The sequence below is a fragment of the Passer domesticus genome, chromosome 15, assembly GCF_036417665.1.
Source record: "Passer domesticus isolate bPasDom1 chromosome 15, bPasDom1.hap1, whole genome shotgun sequence".
Classification (NCBI taxonomy): domain Eukaryota; kingdom Metazoa; phylum Chordata; class Aves; order Passeriformes; family Passeridae; genus Passer; species Passer domesticus.
The window spans coordinates 13,394,294-13,420,487 of NC_087488.1; the positions used below are offsets into that span (position 1 = coordinate 13,394,294).

The window sequence follows — 26,194 nt, forward strand, 5'->3', positions numbered from 1 at the left end:
AATTTAAGATTTTGTTTGAAATCTCTCTCTTTCTGTGTTGTGAAGTGCAAGCACTGCCGGCGGTGGGTCAGAAGCAGCTTCTAACTAAGGCAGGAATTTTTTCCCCTCTGAAGGCTCTAGAAGTCCAGTCCACCTTGTTTGCTGGCGTGTGGCCAGGTGTTATATAAGAGAAATGCTGCCACTCCGCAACTGTAAAGAGTTAAAGTGCCACCCTTTCTAAAGCATGAGCACTCGTGGCTTGTGAATAAAACCTGTGCCCACCCTTCTGCAGCAGCTGGGGAAAAGGCACAAGAAAAGGGAAAACACAAATTTTGTACAGGCTCTCCTATAAGGATGGTGCTAAAAAGCAAAAGCAGGTGTGGATGTGCTGAGGGGAGATTATGAAGTGGAGGAAACTGAGTCTTTGGATGGTGTTTGTTAGTGGGGTCAAGGCAGGGCAGGAAGTTCTATGGTTTGCATAGATGTGCACTACAGCAATTTTTAGGGCTTTGCTCATAATTCTAAAATGAGCAATTCCCTTCATATTAGCAGAGCTGCTGCCTTCAGAATGGTGTTTACTGTCTGCACTAGAGGTAAGCTGGGTGGGTGTTTTAATTTTTTGGCACGTCAGAAGTCTTGTGTCCGCAAGGATGTGGCTGTGATAGACTGCACTGAGCGAACAGTGGCTCTCAGTCCACATTCCAAGGAGCATCATCTGCCTTATCTCGGCATTTATATCTCATTTCTCTTTTGCCTGGCCTTTGCTCTGGCCTTTGAAGACAGAACAGTTCTAGATTATTTTGTAATAACCACGGTTTGCTTTGGTTTGACGTGAACAGACAAGTTCATGACACAGCTCTCCAAGCCTATGCTGGGTTCTGCCTTTCGTGATTCAGAGGTGTTGCAAGAGCATGGTTCAAGGTTCAAGAGGTGTTTTCCCCTTCAGGAAGTGGTCACAGCAGTGACTAGTGCTCCAGGGTTCCTCTTTGCCAATTTTGACGCAGCCTTGAAATTTGAGTTTACTGGACACCAAAATGTTCCCAACTCGCTGTATTGGGAAATAGGTTAACACAGTTTATTCAGGAAATAGGGTTGTTGTAGGGCTCTCCATCCTCAGTAAAAATAAGCCTCAATCTTTGTCCTCTTTGCATCATTTTTAGCGGTAATTATAGTCTCTGGGAAAATTGGTGTGAAAAAACAGAGGTGCAAAGTCTTGCTGTGGTTTTCCATGGTGACCTGATGATCTCTGCCAAATGGACTGTGCCAATTGACTTCAAACAAACAACACAACCCTGCCACCCCCTTGAGACAGCTGGTGGATAAACAGAAAAACCCCTGTGTGATTAATCCATGCCAAAGAGAAGTCAATGACCCAGGAAAGATTGACTGATTTTCACATGTAAGCCCAGCTCAGAGCCAATTTATGCCCAAAGGTGCACTCTACTAAAGCTGTAAACCCCCAACTGTGGTGTCCCCTAAGCTGCTCAGGGGTGCAGCACAGTTGTTCCTTCACCCTTCCAAGTCCTTTATAACACCTTAGTCCTCATACCACAGGCTTTTACAGCCATCCTCTGCTTCTCTTGGACATTGGGAAGTCCACTGCATCCCACCTTGGCTTTAGGGGACCCCTCCAAGTGTCTGGAGCAAAGGCAGAGTGCTCACGGGTGTGAGAAAGTGCAACCCCCAATTAGGGCTGTGGGAACACCAAGTCCCACTCATGGGTGAAAATGACACACGACACCACCCCTTGTCATTTAGGCTGTTGTTACTGAGTTTCCAGGATGGTCACAGGCTGAGAGGTTAAAAAGCCAAAGTTTGCAGCAAATTCAGAGAACTGAGCTGCTTTCCCGTTTCTAATGCCCCTAAGAAGATGTTCAGGTTAATGGATTAATGTCTTTCAGCAAAGCAAAATAACAGCACGTTGTTATGTGCAGCTTAACAAAGGGAGTGCTGCAAATCCAGGCTGTGAACAAGGTGTGATGAGGAGGAAGGATTTTTGTGGAATAATGACTGGAGGTTGGGCAGAAAAATAGAGCTTTTACAAGCTGTGAAACCAAAGGATGTAGGGTTGAAAGGACACCCTGGAATAGCAATTATGACTGGGGCGCTGGAGGAGAACAAGCAGTTCAGAAGAGAAAGAGCTGTGGGGAGAAGGAAAAAAGCCCCAGTGGGTAACATCTCGTGTTCTTGATGAAAAGGACTGCACGGGTATAGGAAAGGCCAGGCTGGATAAGTCTGAATCTTTAGGTCTAACTCACTTTGGAGTATGGTTGTAAAAGAGGTTCTCTTGAGATACTTTGGGGAATTTGTTTTAGATTCCCAGGGCTGGACCAGTGGAGACTCTGCAGTGCTGCTCAGGGTATAAATATTGCTGGGAAGCTGTATCATTATGGAGTACTTTAAACTCTCTAGATACTGATCATACAAATTGCTGCTGATCATGCGGAGCTCAGCTAATCTCTGCATGGGAGGGAGAAGGCAGATTTCTGCCCTGGAGAAACACAAACTGGCAGGCAGTGACATGGGTTTAGCTTCAGTGTTTATGAGTAATTTAAGATATTCTGGAAGAACAATTAAGACTAATATTACCTTGGGTTGGACGAACCACATTCATTTCATTTAACATTAAGTGTAAAGAAAACCCAAGTTTGTAACTTAGGCTCATTTTTCAAGAGGACAAACAGGTGAAACAAACCAGTGGAAAATCTCAGGACTTTCACTGCAGACTGTGTCTAACCTCCTTTTTGAAGTCACCTGTGCTAATGTTATCAACCAGTTATATGTCAACTGCCTGGAGAGCTGCATTGAAAGGATGCTTAGAAGAAATCAAACCAGTAGGAAGTGAAGGAAAAAAAACAACAACAACAAAGATTTTTTAGTTCAAAGTCCACTATTGTATGTTTTTATGTTCTGGTCATAAAATCTTGCTTCTGTGCCTGACTCAGAGCAGCCCAGTGCTAGAACACAGTGACTTGCTGGAGTCCAGTTAAGGGAGGGTCCAGCAAATCAGTGGCACTTTCGGCCCCTTGGAGAGGTGCCCCCAAACCCCTTGGTTTGTTTAGTCTGACTAAAGGATAGCTGGGCTGGAAGGAGGTTGCTATGAGAATAAATGCCAGGTAGAAGAGCTAGTGAATCAAATTATGATGTTGGTCCAGAGACAAATGGGAATAATCCAGCCATGAGTAACTGCTAGGCTGAAAATGAGCACAGTCCTGGCCTGGAAAGCTCAGGAGTCTTTACTTTATAGGGTTAAAAGGGAGAAAAAGATGGTTAGATAATGTAAAATGAGTAGAGATAAGGCAGCTGCTGGTGAGAGGAGGGAATAATACATTAAACTTACAGAGTTCCTCTGCCAGAGCATTGCAAGTTCATTTTCTACACAGAAGATGTGGGGTGGCAAGTATTTATTTTCCCTGATACACAGTGGTTTAGTTACCCACAGAAAAATGCTTCATAATGAAGGTTAAAGTTTTTTTGCTGTGGTGAAAATATTGATACTCTACTGCTGAAAAAAAAAATCAATGTATTTGCAGGGTTCTCTAATGATACTTTATGTAGTTCTTTGTATAGATGACTGATACCCTCCTGCACCTAGATTTCTGTGGGATTTAAAAAGCTCACAAAAAACCCTCAACAAAAATGTAATTAATTCCCCTGGATGTTTTGTTCCATATACTGAGCTTTGGAATTAAACAGAAACTAGGACATTTTTCTGATGTTTTTTTCAGTTAAAGTAATATCCCTGATATATCCCAATCTTCCTTCATAATCTTTGCAATATATCATTATATTTCTTTTCATTCCAAGAAATGACAGCTACAAAAGCTGTATGAAATCTGGATGGCTAATTAACTCCGAGCACTGCATTCTTTTGCCCAATCCAATACAAAAGACTGCTTGAGATTCTTTAGCCTTTTAGAATGAATTAAGAAATAATAAAATACCCTGCCAGCTCCACCCATGACTTCTTACCTGCAATGCAATGAAAGACAAGGTTACATTCCACAAGGGAACAGCAACAAAAAATCCCCGACAAAAGCAAATACAGGTGAGAGACAAATGCAAATGTAGGTGAGATGTATTTCCAGTACAAGGGGGAGATCATGTTCTTTCCTGGATATTTTCAAGAGGATGTTTTGATGAGTAAAGTGCATGAGAGTGGTGCTTTGTTGTGCCATCATTTTGGCAAAGCCATCCCAAGAAGCGTCTGCACAAGTCATTGCCCAGCAGGGTCTTGCTTTGGTATGTCAGAATTCTGCTTTGGGCTGTCAGTTCTGCACTGGGATGTCACAGCCTGGTGAAGTCAGGGCACTTGACTCATTCAGAACAATGGATCTTTTAGAGGGTGACAAATCATCGGGTGTGTGAAGGACTTTGCTATGCAAAGCAGTGCCTGAGATTGTGCTCAAGGCAGGAATAACGTCATGTCTCCAGTCGGTGTCCCTGCCACCTCCCACAGGGTGACCTGCTCCCATTAGCTCATTAGCTTCTGCTCCACTGTGGTTGGAGTTACACAGTTAGTAAGGACCGTGAGACTCCAGTATTTGTCATAAATTAAACCAGGATCCTTTCTCAGTGTGTTTTTCACACCACAGACCTCTTGCCTCCATCATTTGACATGGGGCAGTTGCTCTTTGGTGGCTGGGATAGATGTGGCAGCTCTCCTGACAAAGATGCGCCAAAGTGTACAATGTCAGGGATGCCACACCTGGAGCTTCATGGAAAAGGCTCTGTGTGATTACAGAGATGATTGGGTGTTAATGCTTTTCACCTAAATAGGTGTGTTTCCAAATTGCCACTCCCTCCGTCAGCCACTTGATCTGCTCCCAAACACGGGTAAAGTTTGAAAAGGATTATCTTGGCATTATTTTCATATCACATGTCAGTGCATCCTCATATGTTCTTTTTCTCTTTAGTTTTCTAAACAGAAGTTTCTCAGGGTGCAAAGTTTTAGCCTAGAGTCAGGTTGGGGTTTTTTGGGTGTTTGTTTGTTTGTGCTTGTTTTTATTATTTTAAAAAACAGCCCCTAAAATCATCTTATGTGAGCAAAATACAGGCTTGTTGTTTGAATCACTCTGTGATAAGTCCTTATGTATTTTGTATTTGTGTTAAGGGTTAGTCTGTTAGAAAAAATAGAAACAAAAAAGTTGGATCATCATTATTTCAGACTGGAAATTACTCTGAGGGGTCAAAGGAGAATAAAGTACTCAGCACAGACCTGAGTCAAAGGGTCCTTGGAACTGGTTTATCTGAACTCAGAGGCTCACAAAAGTCCTTTGAGATGCCACGAATTCTGATCTCGGGTCTGGGTGTAAAAACCTTTCTCTCAGCCTGACTTGCCCACGCAGTTTGCCTGGCTGAATGTTTAACCAGTCACTAGCTGGATGTTTAACCAGTCACCTCGCTGAGCCTGGCAGTCCCTAATAGAAGCATGGAAGAGGATGAGTCCCACCAGAAAAATGTCCACCAGTCCCAGGAAACTGGGCATCTGGTTTCTCTGGAGCAGAAGACTTTTATTTGGTCCTTCTGTGCTTTTATGCCATTTTGTGCCCCTCTGGCTTCTGACTTTGCGCCAGCTCTGCATCCCTGGCAGGGGGCACCTTGCCTGTATGCAGAAATGCTTGGCTTGACTGGTGGGGGCATCTGCAGGCCCAAAGCTCCAAATCTTTCGGGTGCTTATTTCCACAGCAGGCTGTTCCAGCTGTTCTTTTGATTGAGAGAGAGGTTTATTTTGGAGAATAGTTTGGCGTGTGCTCACCAGAGCGCTCCAGCTGTGGTTCCACACTGGTTGGTACCGACACCTTGGAGATGGATTCAGGTGCAAATCTGACAAGACACATATAAATGACAGGGACAGAAATAGTAGCTTTAAAACACAATTATTCCCTTAGGCTGATGCTCCTGCCCAGCAGCGTGGCAGGTTCTCAAGGAAAAAGCAGCAGGAGGGAAAGCAGCTTCAAAACCTTTCTCTGAAGTTTCATGCCCTCACCCTGCAATCCTTACACGCCCAAGAAATTCTTACATCTGTGACCTGAGTTACCAGTGCTTAGTGCCTGAGTGGAGAGTGGGAATCAGATATTAATTAAGATATTGATCACTACTAACAGTTTGGCCAGTGGCCCTTGACCATCTCCATCCTGATTTACACATTTCAAGAAGAGCCACTGCTGAACCTCCTGCCATTTCATCCTTCACCAAGATGGTTCTTGGGGGTCAGTGCTCCTTATTTTCCATGTTGAGTGGGGGAAGGCTTTTTGAAGGCTTCACATTATGCTTTCCTCTCTCCTGCTCCAACATCAGCAGCAATTCCCAGTCTTCCCAATAACCTTCAGTTTCCCCGTGCCTCTGTGTATAACAAAGGCAGACCTTTAAAATGTTGGACAGAGACCCAAACTGAAGGGCACCGTGATAAATTCTGGCAGAAGTTTGACATGATGGGAAATTCATTCCTCCCACATAAATTATTTTCTTGTGCTTTTCAGGCTTTAGCCTTTTCCTGTGCATTTTCAGCAATAAACAATGAAATATGACATTATTTACTCATGAAGCACTAATAATGTGTACACACCATAAAACCTGAGGCTGCTCTGGTGAGCTCCCTGTCACAGCATAAACACGGGGAAGCAGGACATGCTGGGGACCCCGTGCAGGGACAGGCACCTGTCCCAGCTGCTTCCCTGCTTTATTCCTCCCTGAAGCATCACTTACTGCAGGCAGCCCAATTTATTCCCTGCTGACTTAGCTCCCCAAACACAAGGCATGCCCTCTGCTTTAGGGTTCATCTCCCTTTATTTTATAAACACCCCTGAGCTACTCTATTGCTACCTGACCCGGCTTGTTTAGTGACACAACCCCAGCTCAGCAGGGGTTGGGATTTGGGATAAAACCTGAGCCTTGCTAAACCCCACTGCAGGGCTTGGTCATGGCTAACTCAGCATGGCTGGCTGCAGGGGCGAAGCGTCCGAAGGGATTTGCAGCATGTGTGCATGGATAATGCCATAATGAAGTCCAGATGCTTGAAGTTTTTTGCATGATTTTTTATTTATTTCTTGAGGCCTTTCATGTTGATGTGGCTTGACTTTGTGTCGCTGAGCTTTGGGTTAGCTTAGCCTGGCTTTGAGAGTTCAGAAAGAGCCATGTCCACACCGTGTCTCCAGATCCACTCGGTGTCCTTGGCACTTGTGCTTGGCTCTGTGGGCTGGGGGCTGGCTGGATCTGCAGCAGCAGCCTCTGCTTGGAGAAGAGCTTTGTGGGATGTGTTTATGGCATCCCTCTGGTACCATTTCTCATGTTAGGCTAAGCTAGGGTAATTTTAGATTAAAATAAAGGTGAATCTTGGGGTGCTAGCAAGGCTATGAGCCCAGGGGGATTCCTGCAAAGACCCCCATGAGGACTTGCCTTGACTGTGTGGGGTAGCCAGGCCATAGTCTGTCATCCTTTTGGGCTTTGGCAGTGTGAGGAGCAGGGTTTGCCTTTGGACCCCTCAGAATGCCCGGGAGATGAGAGCTGGCAGCGTGGTGAGCCTGCCTGAGAGCAGCGAGGAGGAACCTGGCCTCCTCCAAATAGGAGGCAGCTTTGGCCACATCTATTATCATTATTGGAGCTGTCAGCTGCGATTCAATACAAGGCTTCAGATGGATGTATCAGGGCCAGCTTCCTCACTGCCTCACCCCAGCACAAGGAGCCAGCTCCAGCCTCATTTGTGCTCATTTAATCCATTGATTTCACCAGAGCAAAGGGTGGGGAGTGAGGCAGCAGTGGGCTCTGTAGGACTAAGGTTTTTTATGATTTAGAGTTGGGGTAATTGAGAGGTGTTTTAAAAACTTTTATTTTATTTTTAGTTTTATGAGAAGGATGAGATAATATAGATGTTATAATTTACCTTATTATAATTAGAAGTCAATTATTGTTAATTATAAGTGGTTTTCGATTTATTAGTTTTTTGTTATACTGTGTTGTAAATGCTTTGGAATTAATTATGTAAAATTACTTTTTGTAGGTCTTTCGTGGGTCTAAGTTTTACACCTTAACTAAAATTTAGGTTAGCATACAGATGCATACTCTGTGAGCTTTCTGTCAGGCTTTGAGAATTTTCTATAAATCCATTTCCCACAGGCTCTGCAGGCCAGGGCTCAGGGCACTTTCTTGGCTCCAGCACCTCACCCTCCACGAGCCATTCCCAGGAAACGATGGAGGGATTGGGTTCCCAGAGTGTTTTGCAAACCCCAGAACAAATGCTCAGAGATAATTCTTTCACAGTCAGGTCCCTGGGAAGCTGGGCCATAACCCTCTCATCTTCTGATCTCTATTATTTTCCCCCTGCAGTACATTCTTACAGCTTGACAGTTTTGCTCCATCTTAAGGTTGTTCTGAGAAAGGGAGACTGCTCACTATGTTAGCAGAAGTCAAGCCTGTATTTCTCTGTTTTCTAGCCCATTCCACAGAGCTGTGCAGCAGTCAGTGTCAAACAAGCAGGGCCATGACAATTTTCTCTTACAAAAATAAAGTGTCAGAAGTTAGATCCCTGTGGGCTGCTGAATTACCTCCAGTATCTCCCCATTTGCATAGCAAATGAGAATATTCAGGAGAGGTAGTCAGTCTGCTCTAGGAACACAGCTAGAGTTTGCTGTCCAGATTAATTAAAGGGCTAGAGATACTGTGAATGTGATTACCTCTTCTTATCTTGTTCCAAAGTCCATGCAATATCTACAGTGTTTCAAAGTTATATATGTTTTTAAGAAAAATCAATAGCAGTAGAATTCTCATTATCACCACCCTACAAATAAAGTTGTTTGAGAAGCAGAGGAGGGGAAACTGGTGTGGCAACAGGCTTCACCTTTGAGTTTGCAAGCAGATTTTCCCTTTACATAAAACAATTGAAAATCCCAAAATTTCTAATTGCAAAGCAAACAAAAAACCCCATAACTCCCCATTATACCCTCTTGTAGATGAGGCTTTGAGAAGTGGTTTTCTGAGTAGCCAGGATTAGGTACTTGAGGTGAAATGGGTACTAGATTTTAGGTTGGCCACCCAATTCCAGCCTGCAAATACTTCAGTATCTTCCTCTCCATGGACAAGGAGAGTTTAACAAGGGGTCACCACTCCAGAGGACCTGGTAGGACCTCAGGAGTTAGAGATGAATTTGTTCCTTGGCCCCAAGAGCTGAGCACAGACACCTCAAACCCTTCTTTCCCCCAAGTCGTTTGGATCTCAAGTAATTACTATTCAAATTAATTGAGAGTGCAGCATCTGAGAGGAGTGGGGCCTTCACACCTGCCAAGGGCACCTGCTGGTGGCTCAGCCCCAGGCTGCTGGGCTGGGCCCCTCCAGCCACCGAGAGCTTCAGGCACTCACTGCCTCTGCCATCGTGGCTCTTCCAAAAGCCACTGGCACAGCCCGGCTGCCTTTGGGGCTGTCACACTCTGCCACCTGCAAGGTCAGCAAAGTCCCCAGTGCCCTTTCAGCCTGGTGTGATAAACACACAGTCACAGAGGTTTTCGGAGATGGCTCTGAACAGGATGTGCCCTTCGTTATCCAAACGAGGTCGAATTTTGTGCCAGCTCACAGCCATGAGTCACAGAGGCTTCGATTGGGATTTCTGATTCCTGAACAAGGACTGATGAGGCTCTCTGGTAGCTCCCATTAATCTTCTTCCCCATGAGCTCTGCATGGCTGCAGCTGAGGAGGTTTTGTATTTCATTTGCACAAAAGGTGACGGTGCAATGGGTCTGACAGCCAGGACATGGATGGGAAGGATCCTGTCTGGGTTTTGGATTTTGGGGCAGTCCTTTGCTGTATCTCAGCAGTGCCTTGAAGGAATGCAGGCAGAGGTCTCAGTTTCTGCTTGTGAGACATGAGGCAGCTTCTCCAGGGATGTGAATGAGCTGTTCCTCACTGTCTTGGTAGGGCCAAGGCATCCCATTCCTGGAGAGTTCATGCATGGCAGCAGGGCAAATGACTGCCCAGTACACAATAGCCACTACACAATACCCCTAAGCAGCAAAGCCACCCGTGCTTTCAGCTTGGGAGGCTTCCTGCTCCAAGTTATGTGGTTTAAGTCTCTCCTTAGTATTTCAGGAAGCTTTCAGACCAATTAAATCTTTAATGATCGCTCCCAGCTCTTTGCATGGTGGCTTTACTTCTGCCTTTGTTGCAGACAAAATGTGTCTGTGTATAAACTGCCTCAAACCCAGCCAGAACAAGCAAAACCTTTCTCTCCCTGCTCCCTTGCTCTCCTCCCCAGACCCTGCTCTGCCAGGGAGAGCAGAAATCAGCAGCCCTGTGTTCAGAGTCCCAGAAAGCCAAGGGAATCAGTTTTCTATTGAACCTTTCATTCTCCAGATATCAAAACACTTGGTGGAGACGGGGCCTGTAGGGAAGCAGAGCTGCTATTTATGTGATCAATAAAAAGTTTTACACGGAGCCTTTGATGCTCACAAAAGATGGGAAAGAATGTAGCTGAAGCGGCTGTTCACATGAAAACAAGATGTTTATTGGTATTGAAACACCCTGCTAGGCTGAAATCAGATGCCAACGATGTGAGCTCAAGCCAGGACAGTTTCTTGTTGTGGAGGGGAGAGGAGCAGGCTGGCTTTCTGCATAGAACTTGCTAGATTTCCCTGTCATTATGTGTCATAACAGAAGGATAAATGCACAGCATGGTGATAAGATTGAGGTTGGAGCCAAGGGGGACAGAGCCAATAACTTTTTATATATTTTTCTGCCACGTGAATTTTTCACACCTTGAACTACTTTTCCTTGATTTTCTTCTTCTTCTTCTTCTTTTTATTGAGGCAACAGCCAATAAAAGAAACTAATGGGTTAGAAACCACGTAAGCAAACTCCCACTGAGCTTTATTCCCCACAGGCTCATTGCATCAAAGAGAAAGCAGCAAAATAGGGCGACCAAATGCTACGTAGCAATGAAAACAAGTTGGCTGCTGCCAGCTCTGTCCCCCACACGGGGCAGGTCACGTTGCCTGGAGAGGCTGTTGTACTTCTTGTGGGGTTGTGGCAGCCACCTAGGCTGGGCTGAAGAAGAAATGTGGGGGCTTTTCACAGGGCAGCAAAGCTCCTGCCTTTGCTCTGTCTTAATCCATCCTCACTCCAAATGCAAATACATCTCTCCAGCTGCCCCACTTCTTCCTGTGCCACCTCCATGCTTGGAGATAAGGTTTCTTGCTTGCTGTCATTCCTCTCTCAGTGTGTTTGAGTCCTGTTTTCTAGTTAGAAGGTGCAGAGACACAATTTTTCCATGAATCTCCTCTCTGACCCTTCATCAGGAAGGGCAGTTTCAACCCCCTCACAATGTCTTGCTCTCCTCACTCCACCTTACTGACCTTAGCCATGTCCAATTAGCAAATCCAGGCCTCCCATACAGAGCAGATTTTATTTCTACCTCACTTCAAGCTTACCACTTCACCAGTTTTTTGTTGTGCTCTTTCCAGCACTTGGCAATTTTGCTCCATAATAATAATGGGATCAGCATCTCATAATTAGTGTAAACCAGGGCACAACGTCCTGGGGAATGAGACACGGTGGGAAAACATTGATTGTCCCCAGTGCTTCCTGGGAGATGTCAGCCCTGAGTTTTGAAAGCACTCTGGAGGGAGGAAACACTGGCCACTGCACAGAAATGTAGGTTGGGGATAGTGCAGCATTAAATCTTGAGCTCTGGGCATGAAACCTCACAGTCAGCACAGAGCAATAGCAGCGACACCATGTGCAACTTTATCAGGGCTCTGCAAGTTGGAAGAAAGACTTTATGAAGGATAAACTCAAGGCTTTTGGTAAAGGTTCATCCTTCCCCTAAATTTTGCTGGCTCCACAGCCACAGTTTTTTTCAGTGGGGTGGGAAATGCAGCTCAGGGTATCTTGCACCCACCACCTCAGCACCAATTCTTGCTTCTGCCTCTCTCCAGAGATCTTCTCTCCCATCCTGTGCAGCCACAGCTGTGGAGCTGCTCCTAATTTCCTGTGTTACTCAGTCACAAGCAGTGCTGCTGTGAACAGCCTCTAAAAGGAAACAGGGGAAGAGCATTAGGAGATAATAAGTCTTATTAACAGCTTGGAGAATCTGCATTTTAGAGTGAGAACCACACTTAAAAATCAGGAGAGACAAAGGGGTGCCTTGCAAAAGTGAGTGTTGCCTGGGCAACATCAGCATCTGCATCCCTACATCCCCCCAGCCCTGTGCTTAGCAAATATCCTCGCCGTGGTCCTTCCTTCCATGCAGGCTCAGATTTACACTTTGCTCCCTCTCACTCACGTCTGCATCTGCTTCTCTGAGATGAATGCACAGGGATTGGCACACAAAGTCTACATATGCTGCTGGCAAGGAATGAATCTTCCCTCAGTCTTTCGTCTTGTCCCTCCTGCTGTGCTCTGCAGAGTCCCAGGTCTGCCTGCACACAGTGCAGGCTTCACCCCACTCCCCTGCCTTCACACAGAGCTGGGTGCACTTGTGCCCTCATCTCACGTATCAGGCTGTGTCTCATCTCAAAGTTACATTTGTGTAGTAGTTAGACTTCAGGACAGCTGCTTTTCTTCTTTTCCTGCTTTTTTCCCCAACACTGTAAAAGCAAAACACACTCATCTTCCAGAGCTGGGAGTTCTCTTGACAGCAGAACAGTCTGATGAATGTACCAGGATATCATTTCATCAGAATCTCAGACCATGAGGTTGCCTACTGCCCTTCATTCTTGTCATTTGAATCCTCTTGATGTGTAAGACCACATTAAACTCCTGTAAGAGAGAAGTGCTGCACAGCTCCTTGGCAGAGAGAGCTGCAGTGGCTCATCCATCCAGTCCTGGGATGGCCCAGGTGGATGGGAGCTCTTGGATGGTTCACTGGAATGAAACAAGGTGCTGCAGGTACCTAATCCTCCTCCAGCATCATTTTCCAAAGGAAGACAAGGACAACTTCTGGTATTTATTGTCAGCAGTTTTCTCCACACAAATCCTTAAAATAGTTGCATTTTTCTTTCATTTTGCCAATGGCAAAAGGAATTTGTCTTTCTTACACCTTTTACTCTTCTCTGATTGCTGGAGGTTTTTTAACATCTGGAGCAGCAGGCTGGTGGCCAGATTTCTGAAGGTGTTTAAGCATCGACAGATGCACCTGGGTACCTGGAGGGATTTTCCAAAACCATTTTGCTGTAATTGCTTATGATATTCTTCCCATCCCATCTCCTCCGTAGCATCCCTATTCCTGCCAGCATTGCATCTCCTTCTGCAAACCTGAGTTGGATTTTGCTTCTTTTCTTACTTTTAGTCCCAGAACTCCAGGGAACTCTACAAAGAGAGCAGAAAAAATTGCTGCACATGGTTAGATTTGGGTAGACTTTAGTGTCCTTATAAATACCGATGGGATGATGAGAGAGTTTGTGCTTTCATTTACAGCAGCAGAACTTCAGTACAGGCAGGGTCTTATCATAGATGTGATGTACAGAGAAATCAACTGCCTGGCTCCTTTGAAATGCAAAATATTCCTGTGTTGCAACAGGATGGCTAAATTTGCCAGTGGATTTTGAGGGTTTGTGTGGTTTTTTAATTCACAGAGAGCTTCCTTGTCACGCTTGCTCTCTATTCTAGGGGTCATGTTTGTGTTGTCATTAATAACCAGGTAAAAAACAGAGTGAAATTTGCCAGCAGAGCTGCAGAAATTAGTGATCTGAGCTGGTTTCCTCCGCCGGGACAAGCTGCAGGAGCCACCACAGCCCAGGGTTGTTATTCCAGAGCAAAGAGGCTGCAATTTCCATCCTGCAGTGCCATCTATAGTGCAGCGCAGAGCACAGCAAACCACGCTCCAAAAATCACACCACGACCCAAAAAAAACCCCAAAGGAGGCAGCAGGCTGTGCGAGACCTTCCTGCAGTGAATTAAATTGGCAATTTAGGGGCCATGGTCCGTGTTGTGTTGGACTGGATGGGAGTGCAGGTGTGAGTATCACCTGCCCTCCTGTCTGGCTGACCATAATTTTTGTGGGGCTTGCGACACAGTTTCATCCCCTTCAAATCAATGCAGAAATGGCTACCTTTCTCCAGGGGACAGCTCAAGATACACCAAATCAGAGGTGTGAAACCAAAACCCATTTTGACTCTGATGAGCAAAGGGAATTTCTCTTTATTTTTGATTTTTGAACCAGATGTTGCTTTCATGCTCTGAAACCTCTGAAACAGCTGAACGGATTTTCTTCAGGCTCCTCACATGAACAAAAATTCACCTTTGGGCTGTGAACAAGCTTAAGAAATTGCACTGTGATGGAGATTATTTTTTTCTTCCCCTCCCCTCTTCCTTTTTTTTTGATTTTGAAAGTTAAAAGGATCCTAAAATAGAAGCTGAGAATTGGATTAAACATCTCTCTGTTAACTCTTAGCACTGCTCTAAGTCTGCAATTATCATTTCTTAAGGTGCCTGGCTCCCATCCTTCTTAGACTTCCAGCTGCCACCTTTTTTATCAAAATAACTGCTAGAATAATGTTGAGGACCAGTCCATCTCTGGCTCACTGTGAAGAGGGAACTTTGCTGAGAAAACTGAGAGAAAACCCAGGTTTGGCCCAATTTCATGTGCCTTCAAACCTGACCTGTGAGCCTGGGAAGGAAAAGGAGATCACAGGAGAAATCCCACTGTGCTCCTCGTGACTCACCAGCATCCTGTGGCTGGAGGGGCAGAGTGTGGCAGTGCCAACTGCTCTGGCCTGGGCCAGTATGTATCATGAGACCTGCAATGTTAACAGAGCAGAAAAATCACCCAGCTCACTGCCAGGAATGAATAAACACCTCACAGACTTCTTTCCTGACCTAAATCTGGCTAGAAAGGGACATGAGAAATAAAGGGTGTAGTTATATCTAGACCACCTGTAGTTATCTGAGAAGCCTTGCAAAACTGTGGAAATCTGAGGTTTGTTCCCATCAGTTCTCTGTTTTCCAAGAACAAGCTCAAGAGCAGCTTCCAACAGAAAGGGTCATAGAATTGTAGAATTATTTAAGTTGAAAAAGACCTTGGGTTGAAAATGATCCATTGGGTTCAATCATTAACCCAGCACTGCCAGGCTCACCACTGAACCACATCCCCTAAGTCACACATCTACACATCTTTTAAATACGTCCATGATGCCTTATGCCAGCAACAGCCTCAAGGGAAGATTTATTAATAGTCTTGGGAAATGCATATCTACCTTCTAACAGTCCCTTTCTGTGTTGTATGGGAATATCTAGGTGTGTTGGATGCTTGAGGAATGTTTTCATTGACAAAGGATGAGCTAAAATCATCATCACCACTTATTTTCAGTGCCTCCATTTGTGCTGATGAAATGTGTTGCACCAGTAAGGGCAGACAAAGCCTGGTGTCAGCACAGGAGGAAAGCAGGGTGGGATTTGTGAGTGTCTGAATGAGGGATTTCAGTCACCCAAGAGCACTGGAGATGGAGGGGGAGCCGTTTGTACCCTCTGGAAAGGATTTGGTGAGAGCAGCCCTTCCTGTGGAGGAGCCAGACAGACTCTGAGCAGACAGATGTGTTAGTCAGCTTGGCCACTGGCTGTTTGAACAGAAAATGATGTGCTAAATCAAGCCCTGGGAAACAAATTGCACACTCAGTGTGGCTGGAAGGCTGGCCTCTGGCACACACAGCTGTTCTCAGCAGAGGCACATCCACCTCCTGCAGGACCTGCCACCAGGATCTGCCTTTGGCAATGCTGGATGGAAGGAGCAAAAGCCAGACACAAGGACAATTTCAGCACCTGGGCGCTGTGTTTGCTGGCAAAGTGTGTGTGTGCTTTTCCAGGGTTTCCTCTAAGGAAGGTGCTGGAGGTTTGGCTTGGGGAGGAAGCAAAGCAGATGTGCCCAAGGAAGGACTGGAGCTTGCTTGGCTAAGGGCCTTTGGGCAAGGCAAGGTGCTCCTGGAGAGATGAGATATAGATTGTGGGAGCAGCATCTCCTGCTCTCCAGGTGAAGGCAGGAAGGGCTAAACCAGAAACTCCCTTTAGCTTCTAAGCTAACAAAATCAGCAGTAACCCCCAGCTATCTACACCTACAGCAATTCCTCCCAAAGTTCTTGCAAGCCCAGTTCAATTTTCCTTTAATTCCTGTGTGTGTATCTGCAAATAGCCGATTACTTGTGCTAGACCCTGCCAATAAATTGTGTGCTTATTTGTTTCCCTTCCTTCCAGAGTCAGTTTGCATTAAGCACAACTGCAGCGTGCTCAGGGGTTGAGGTAACGCCTCAGTGGCCTCATAAAACAAGTTCTTATTGAGCACGGCCTCTCTTTCTCACAAAATGAGCCCTTGGAAGATGCAAGCAGCTGGAATATGGGTATTTTCATGGCCATAAAAACTTCATTTTACTTTTATTGCTATTGAAAAGCCCTGGATAGGTGCATTTCTCATCCAGCTGATTAATCTGAGGTTAGAGGCCGCCGCAGCAACAATTACACAGATATGTACCTCTGTGCATTTGGAAGCAGTGTATCTCAACCTCTTTCCAAAAGAAAATCAAAGGCAAAGTGTTGTCAGCATGGAGACACAAAGAATACCCTCTCTTTTTCATCTGAGACTCCAGCACAGGCTCGCTACGCCCACTTAAGGCTCCTTTCAGCTCCCAACGTGCCTCCGGGTTGCCTAGCAATCCTAACAATATTTTATGAGGCCTTATTCCAGAGGCACATTTTGCTAATGCTGAATTTTAGATAGAAGCTTCAGGAGAAGCACAGAGGAAGCCTGAAACAGTATCACTCCAATTTATTACAGCAAGGATGCAAGGTGGGGGAAAAATAAAATCCCAAATTATCATGCTGGGCATTTAGCAATGAGGTCTGGCGTCAGAGCCTGGGAGCCAGAGTTGCCAAGGGTGGTCCTTGTGCCATGGGCAGCACAAATGGGCATCTGTGGCTGTGCCCAGGCTCCAACCAGGCACATCCCAAAGGGAATGGATGCTGCCAGCCAGCCTGCCTGCTGCAGGCTCCTGAGCTAACCTCTAACATGAAGAAATGATGAGGGAAAACAACTGCTGGGTGAATGGGGCAGAAAGGATTCAGTACAGGCAGCAGTGGTACCTTCCTAATGGTGGGTGCCTCCATGGCCAGGGATTGTGCCCCAGGGTGAGTGATGCTGGGAATTAAAGGGGCTGAAGGGACCAGGGGCTCCAGAATGCCTTGGAGAACCTGGAGGGAATTTAGACCCACTGGCATCCACCCAATTTTCACTCTGAGCTATACAGAAAGTAAAGGTACAAAAATCCATAAATCTGTTTCAAATCACTTTCTCTTGATTTCTCCCTTTCCAGCCCAAAGTGAGCACATAACCCAGCATAACGAGCCCTTGGGGTTAAAGTCAATGTTAGAGTCAACATTTCTGAGGACTACAAAGTTCCTATTTTTATCTTTTAGTTTGGCTAATGCAAACTTTGCCCATAACCCAAACTTTCTGTAAGTTACTTTTAATGGTTAGGGGTTTATAAATCCTACCTTGGAAAAGGAAAATAGCATCCTTAATCCAATCAAAGACTACACCATAATACTGATCTCCTGTTAATGTAAACTGAATTTGATTCAACCATTAAATTCTTACATTATTATTATTTTGTTGATGAAGAATGACCTTCAGTCAAATTCAGCAACAGTTTCATTTCTGTAAAACATGTATTTATAAGAAGAAAATCAATAGACATGTTTTCATGCTCTCCTATTTCTCTCTCTTTTTTTGGAGAGGTTTTCATTTTTTTTTCAATTTCCAGGGTGCACAGGTGGGCTTTTTAAGCATGACCTCTCCTTTCTGTAGAGCAAGTTCATCAGTATGAAGGAGCTGGTGAGTGAAAAGTGCTCCAAAGTGAAGTGAGACACTTGAAAGAATCTCATTGATTCTTTTCACTGGCCAAGTTGAAGGACAAGTAAATTGGATTTTAAAAATCCTTTCACTTTTAATACAGTATGGTATTATTAGTAATGTAAGTAAAACTGTTTATAGCAGATGTTTTTCTAAAGGTGACAGTGGGCCCTGAAAGTGATGCCTGATGGTTGTAAATCCAGGGTTTCCCAGCACTTACATCAAATGTCCTTAAGTCACTAACACACCTAATAAATGCAACCAACCAGAAAGGGGAGCACAGAATGGGAAAAGTAGAGTTTCACACTTAATCCAGGATTTTACTGGGAACCATTAGTGCTGGAACAATAAACAGAAGTTGGGTTTGCTCAGTGCTTTAGAGGTGTCTGCAGAACAGCAGGATATTTTAGGAGAGTCCCTCCTGCAGCATCTGCTCCCTGCTGAGAGGCTCCAGTGATCCCAAAAGATGCTCAGGTCCCACTGAAAGCAATTATGGTTTACAAGTGCCTTTGCTAGTCCCTGCTTCAAGGGTAACCTGTGCCGACAGCCAAAGCTAAGAATAGATCACAGCAACTCAAATTTCCTCTGCCAGGATGCCACACAGAGGCTGAAGTCCAAGTGGATCCCTGGACACCTTGGTTGTGTCCATGTCTGGGCACTGGACTCCTCCCCTCTGCCCTTGGGCCTCTGTCTCTTACTTGAGAAAAAACAGAGCCACATGATCACCAGCCACCACATCATTATCCCCTTTGTTCTAATCCATCCAAAAGTGTTCATGGTGTACATGCATCCCTGGGATGCTCCAGGCAGGGAGCCTTGAACAGGGTGAGAAAGGCTGGATCCAGACCTTTTCCTTGTTTCCTTGGTGGGGCTTTTTTTGTACTTGGAAGCGAAATTTTTGGTGTCAAGGTCAATAGGTGATTGCTGATTAAAAGAGAAAGGGAGGCTGTTTGTTTTGGTGGGGGAAGTTTGTTGAAGAAGCCTCTGCATGCAGCCATTTCCAAAGGCTGGGATAATGCAGAGTCTGGGCTGCTGGGTCATGGCATGGAGGTGAGGTAGCAAAGAGGCCATTTACACACACAACATGCTGGCTTTGGAACTGATTCCAGACTGCCCTGACCTTCCCTGTGGTTTATGCCTGTGAAAATAGGGGAAGGATGCTGGGATCAGGCGTGCCTGCTGTGGTTTTGGCAGCAGGTTACACTGGCTGCACCCCATGATAGATACATCATCATAGGTGTGGATCCTGGTAGAGGATTTGGGACAGTAAACACACACATCCTGTGCCTTTTGTTTAAATGTTTTATAAAAATACAGGGCAAATTTTGTAGCTTTTCTTTCTCTTCTTGCTTCTCAGGCAGCTTGTAAAGCAAGATATTTAAGATCAGTTACTTCCAACACTCCAGACAATGCATGGAGCTTGTTTTCAGCAGTGACAGGCACTATATGCTGCAGTGGCTCATAAAAGTCCAAAGCCATATTCCTTTTGGGCTGAAATGCTTTGTGTTTGGTATCAGATTTTATACTTACTGGTTCAGTTGTTTTCAGCTGTTGAAAAGTATGTGGTGGGGTTTTTTCCTCTGTTCACATCTATGGATAGTGAGAAAATGAGGTCATTCAGAAAACTAAAGCAAATAATTCACACCTGGCTTGTGTTGTGCATTTCACCCTGGTCCAAGTTTCAAGCCAAAATGAAAGTTAAGTTAGCTAAGCAGGTTTAAATCTCAAAGTACACAGATCAGTGTAAACTGTATGAATTATTTTAACTACAACCCATGAAATTGTATTGCTTTTGTAAAAGTATCTTGACAACAAATAGTCTTGTTCAAGGCCTTCCAAAGTGAGGTATCATGCATCAGACAGGCGCTGGCTTGGATTCTACAAAAGTGACAGCATTTCTGCATAGGGAATGAGCAGATCATATAATATCTTAGGGAATGGCAGAGTCTGGGCATCAGATGTTCCTAGGTCCTTACTGTATTTCAGAGAGCTTGCTGTGAAAATATATTCTTGATAAGTGTGATTCAAAAAAAATCTCTCTGAAGCCTAAATAAACTGTGATAGAAACATTTCGAGCATGCTGGAGTTTACAGTAAACAGGATCACAGCTGATTTAAAAATGAAAAAAATTTCATTACTATAGAAAGCACAGTCTCTGCAGGCTGTGCTGCTCTTGGGAGGGAGCTAACAGACACAGCATCTCATTTAGCCTGCTCTCTGCAGGCACCAGGGCTGCTGCTCAGCACCCAGCACAGGGCACCAGCACCTTGCAGGAGGCAGCTCTGGTGAGCAGGGTTTAAGCAGTGCCCCCTCACTATAGGGCAATGTTTGCCTGCCTTTTTGTCTCTCTGAGTCTGCTCCCTTCAGCTTAGTAACCTATTGGCATTAGGGGAGAAAATGGAGGGTTTGTGTCCTTTGTGAGGGTTCAAGACTGTGAGTGCTCCCACCATATTTCTGACTCACTGATGTAGAATTCCTCTATCAGTGGATCACCTCCTCCACAGACCAACCCTTTCTTATCAGCCCATTTGGATTAAAACCTGGCTCAGAGCCACTGTGAAAGATCTGTAAAGTTGTTCTGACAGAGGGAAGGTATTTATGGGTGTTACAGATGGGATTAAGGTGCTGCTGTCCTCCCCAAACCCTCAATGCCAGCTCACATCCTCAATGCCACTGCAAGCCTTGCATGTGTCCTTCCAGTCAGACTGCCATGCCATGGATGCAGTTTTGGCAGGCAGGGGCATTTATATGGTTGTCCCAGATCAGGCACAAGGGTCATCACTGAGAGACATAGGAACTGAGTTAAAAGAACAGATGCTGCAACAGAATTGAGAAAACAGGTAGAAATGCCATGGGAGGCTGAGTTAGACACCGTGCAAGTGTGTGTGTGCATGTGTGAGAGAGGTACTGTGATGTGCCTGAACATATTTCAAAACAATTACTTTTATTTAACTTCTTGCAGCTGCTTGGTTAAGAAGAAAGTCCTACCAGACATGTATAAGTGCAAAGCCCTTTTTGTTCCTGTGCCACATCACACTGATTTCCCTGAGACACAAAGCAGAATTAAAACCCATCCAGCTGGAGAGAGAAGTGAGGCTGCTCCTGAGCTCAGGTGTGCAGGGGAAAGTAGCTCCACAGATCCAGGGCACATGGCTCATCACTTACACTGCTTCAAATCAGTTTGGACAAAAACCACAACAGCATTTAAAACCTACTTGATGGCTGAGAGAAGGGAAAGGAAAAAGTGCTGCGGAGAGATTGGCTGGAATATGAGGGAACACTGCCCTCTTCTTTTGTTATTTATCAAAGTGTTTGTGCGATGCAGGTGCTGAATTCTCTGCTTGCTTGCTAATGATGCACACTTACATCAGTGGAAGCCTGATCACCATTAACCCCATGAGATTGGCACTGTGCTCAGGAGAAAAGCTGGACTGGGCTGGCACAGAGACAGCAGACTCTCTTTTCCTTAAAGTAATTGCTTTCCTTCACTCTTCTCCTCCTCCTTCCCAGGTCAGGGTTGCACACATTAGGCTGCCTTTCATTGTGAGCATCAATGTGTTGTCTGGCTGCTGGGTAAATACATCATGCCCAGTGTGCAGCTCTCATCATTCCTTTCTGTCCAAGCAGCTTTTCAATGATGCTTTGGGCTGGGGGTAGAAGAGATTTCCTGCAGTGCTGAAACAGGGCAGATTCCTTGCTGAATTGGGGCTTGATAAATATGTATTGAGTCTCATGCATCGGAACAGTGAGCAACAGCCATGTGAAATGCTATAGAAATGCAGCATTTCGCTTCTAGAAACTCAGTGTTTCTAAGCAGACACCATCCAGCAGATAAAAGCAGAAATGTGCCCTTTTATCACTGTTTTTGCAAGATTTGTGTTTGCCCAATGCAGTGGTATCTGGGTGACCATAACAACCCATTACATTCATTTGCCCACAACTGATAGCATGAAACAGACTCTTGCTGTATTGAGACAGTCAGCAATGACACACAGCCAAACAAATATTTGACAAAGGACATTTGGGTTTCACACCACTCTCTGACTAACCCTGACTCCATCCCAGCTATTTTCTGCTCTCACAACTGCTTTGTTTGTATGTTTGATTTCTCCTCCCAGTTCAGGTTGTCCTCTAGCACAGAGAGGTGAGGCAGGGCAGCATCTCAAAATGGCTAAAGGTGTCTCTACAAAGTGCCAGGAGGGATTATTTCTGCATGTGCTTGTGTTGGTGTCACACCATGGTAGTGCCTGAGCACAGTTCTGGCTGGAGCAGGACAGTTTGGATGGCCAGGGATGGCCAAGGTGTCATTCCCACATCCAGATCTCGGGTGGCATCGGGACTGTGCTCGACTCCCTACACCTCTTGAAACCTGGCAGGCAGCTCCTGGACATCCAAATACTTTGGTAGGCAACCCATGGAATTAAGAAATTTGTCCACATCTGCTGACACATCCATCTAAAACCCTGCAGAGGAAAAGGAGCAACTATAAAGTCCAGCCATGCAGGACGAGATAAACTTAATTCAAACAATCTTGTGTGTGTTTACATCAGGCATTTACACCGGGGCAGCAGGCTTGACTTTAAGCAGGATTAGCTGACTGGAGGAGCACGAGGCGTTGCCGTGGCTGAAGGGCCCTTGGTTTGATGCTGTTGCAGGGCAGATTAGAGCTGAGCAGAGCGTTGCAGGCTGCCAGCAGAGCCCTCTGTTAGAAGCTTAGGGAAAGGATGCCGCAGGCAGACGGGCTGCTGAGACACGGTGCTAAGCACAACCCACCAGGCAGCTCAGAGGAATCCTGTTTCTGTACACCACTTGATCACATTGTGCATGAAGCTGGGATTTATCTCAGTAGTGGTGCTGGCTTAAGCAGCAAATGCCACTCAGAAGAAATTTCCAAGTAGAAAGGAAAAGGCTTGTTAGAAAAAATCTCATCAATTGGCGTGGCTGGAGGGTCCCAGTGGCTGCAGATGACCATGACACATGTGGACATGCCCACTGACATCACCAGTTCCACAGCCCTGGATCAACTCTGTCTTGAGCAGCTGGGGAGCCTTTCAGCAGGGCAAGGATCTTCCCAGCCAGCCTCACGTGTCAGCCCTCGGGTTATTCCCTAACTGGAGCTGCAGAATTCCGTAGCCTGTATCGAATGTGGGAGCAGTAACAGGACCCAGCCCTGCAGTGACATGTCTCTTGGCCCCACATCAGACAGCCACACGGGGCTTCCCTGCACCTCCTGTGTTTGCAACCAGGGCCCTGCTCCTGCCCATGGGGGGTTGGCTCCTGCCCTGACCCAGCCTGCCTGCAATGTGTTTTCTCAGGCAGCCCTAGAAACAGCTACTGACAACATCTGCTAACAGCCTCACCCTATTCCTCATCCTTTCAGGGTCCTCCTGGTGAAATTTGGGGTTTAGAAGAGCTTTAGACGTGAACTAAAATTTCTGTCACTGCTTTCTCTTTTAATTTTTTTTTTTTTTGGCAGGTCAGGCTGCTCTGATACAAGATTTCACCCTGCTTGCTGCCACTGACCTGTGTACCAGCCTGGGTCCTTTTTTAAGCTCAGGTAACAGCACACTCATCCAGGGGTGGATGGAGTAAAAGCCTGAGCCATCTGTTGTCAGGCAGCATGTGGATCTGGCTCTACCTGATGGCCACATTTTGCTTTCTGGCCACAAGTGCTTGCTGATGCTGAGCAGTCTGGGGCAGGAGAGGAGTTCAGATCTCAGCTCAGATCACCTCCCTCCTCCCCGTGCCCCCTCTGTGGATGCTTGTCCTCCCTCTCCTGCAGCCCTTTGCTGTGCCTGCCTGGGCTGAGTCTCTCTGCAGAGCTGATACTGGTGTGGAGGAAGTGGCACTGGTGTTTTGTGCTCTTCTCTCTTCCTCTCGCTTGGTATTGAACTGCAGAGGCAAAGAGCACTCACTGAAGACGGTGTCTCGGGTGAGATGTCTAACGCAGGTCTCGGCAGCTCAGCAGTCATTAAACATCTCTGGGAAGATGTTCCAGGAAGAGGGATGTTAACCTTGTGGTCCTGGACCGATTCCAGCTCGTTTAATTACAGTTTTCATCGCTGAAATTTGCTCTGCACTTTTGACCAGTTATGGGATTTTTTTTCCCCATCTCCTCGAAACTGTTGAGCAGCCTTGCTACGAGCTGACATATTCCACACATAAGCTGAAGCAATACAAACCTACAGCTGCTCCCTCTCCCACATTCTCAAATTCATTGTATTTTCTGATTACTTAACTATTCAGGATTCTGCAAAGTATCACCAGCTCACCTACATAGAAGCATTTTTTGTTTAATCTGGATATATGTATATATGGATATGTATGTATAGCACAGACTGTACACGAGCCAAATATATGCTGTTGTGGCACAGGACATGACCTTTATCATTAATATAAATATAGATAGAAATATAATACATAATCATACAGAAATATAAAAAGTGATTTGAAGAAATGCTGTAATGCAAGCTAAACAACCTACACAGTCCCTTATAATGAAAAACTATATGAGTATAAAGCTATATAAAACCACTGTACATTCATATATGAGTGTATATATTTTTATAAATATATAAACTGTACAAAAGGGCATTAAGGTGTTTTAAACCTCACACCTTTGTGGATGTGGGATGAATCTCCCTGTTCAGCAAGCCTTGGCAAACAATCCAAGATTATTAAGGAAGTGTTCGAGGCCAGGTTGGATGGGGCTAGGAGCAGCCTGGTCTGGTGGAAGGTGTCCTTACCCATGGCAGGGGTGGGAAACCAGATGAGTTTCAGTGTCTCTTCCAAGCCATGATTCCATAGAGAGGCAGCAGAAGGCCACTGAACACAGCTCATGTCAGAGACCAGACCGCAGCCAGAGGATGTTTGTGCCCCTGCCCCACACACAGCCTGGAGCAGGATGGTTTGGGCTTGGGGCATCTCTCCAGCACAGGGAGTTGTTTATGAGGTGACTTGGAGAGATCCTCTTTGGTAGGAAGTGCAGTGATAGGACAAGGAGTAATGGGTACAAATTGAGAAAGTGGACATTTATGTGAAATATTGGGAAGTAATTCTCCCCCGTGACAATGGTGATGCCCTGGCACAGCGTGCCCAGAGAAGCTGTGGCTGCCCCATCCCTGAAAGTGTCCAAGGCCGGGTTGGTCAGGGCTTGGAGCAACCTGGGACAGTGGAAGATGTCCTGCCATGGCATGGGCATGAACTGGGTGATCTTTAAAGTCCCTCCAACCCAAACCATGATTCCATAGAGACTCAGCAAAAGGCCGCCGAAGCGAGCCCATGTCAGTGACCACAACCGTGCCGTGGCACGGACCTCCCCTGCCCGCAGGCAGCCCGGAGCCCACTGAAGCGCGGCACCCGCGGCGCCGGGGCCGGCCCGGAGCGGTTAAACCGCCGGCACCGCCGGCACCGCCGGCCCGGGGCCGCTCCCTCCCTCGCACCTGCCCGCGCCGCGCTGCCCGCCCTGGCCCGCAGGCGGCGCCGCGCGCCCGCCGTTGCCGCCCCCGGCCCGCGCCCCGGCCCGCGGCGGGGCGGCCGCGCCCGGCGGAGCTGCCGGGGGAGGCGGCGGCCGGCGCGGCTCCCGCCCCGCCCCGCGTCCCCGCCATCCCCGCCCCGCCGGCCCCGCCCCGGAGGCCGGCACGCTGGCTCGCTCGCTGCCGGGGAACATGGCCGAAGTCGGGGAGGACAGTAGCGGGGCGCGGGCTCTGCTGGCGCTGCGCTCGGCGCCCTGCAGCCCCGCCGCCGCGCCCCCTCCCGGGCCGCCGCCCCCGGCCGCGCCGCCCGCCGCCTGCACCGGGCCGGTGCTGGCGCGGCTGCAGGGCCGCGAGTTCGAGTTCCTCATGCGGCAGCCGGCCGTCACCATAGGCCGCAACTCCTCGCAGGGCTCGGTGGACGTCAACATGGGGCACTCCAGCTTCATCTCGCGGCGGCACCTGCAGCTCAGCTTCCAGGAGCCGCACTTCTACCTGCGCTGCCTCGGCAAGAACGGCGTCTTCGTGGACGGCGCCTTCCAGCGCCGCGGCGGCCCGGCCCTGCAGCTCCCGCCGCAGTGAGTGCCGGGGGCCGGGGGCGGCGGGGCCGGGCCGCTCCGCGGGGCAGGACCGGCCCCAGCGGGCGGACAGGGACCCTCTGTCCTGGGGAGGGGACGCGGGGCTGGGCGGAGCGGGGGCTCCTTCGAGGAGGGCACGGGGAGGGGTCCCTCGCCCCACGGAGCAGACGGTGAGCTGCCCGTGTCCCATGCAGGGGATGTGTGTCTGCCAGGAGAAGGGCCTGAGGTGGTGGTGAGGGACCACAGCTGGTGAAGGGAACAGGGGTCGGGTTCCCCTGCCCAGGGGTCTCAGGGGATGGTGAGGCTCTGCCTCTGAATGAGGCTTGAGATAGCATCCCTCTGCT

The 26,194-nt window shown here is 47.0% G+C and overlaps 1 protein-coding gene across 1 annotated transcript in view; it reads left to right on the forward strand.

Moving 5' to 3' along the window:
* The first annotated feature begins 25,421 nt into the window (after positions 1-25,421).
* Positions 25,422-26,194, forward strand: part of FOXK1 (forkhead box K1) — a 56,211-nt gene continuing 55,438 nt past the window's right edge. The window contains exon 1 of the mRNA XM_064390980.1: positions 25,422-25,850. Coding sequence (XP_064247050.1) covers positions 25,468-25,850 — 383 coding nt within the window. The 5' untranslated portion in view covers positions 25,422-25,467. The remainder of the gene's footprint in view (positions 25,851-26,194) is intronic.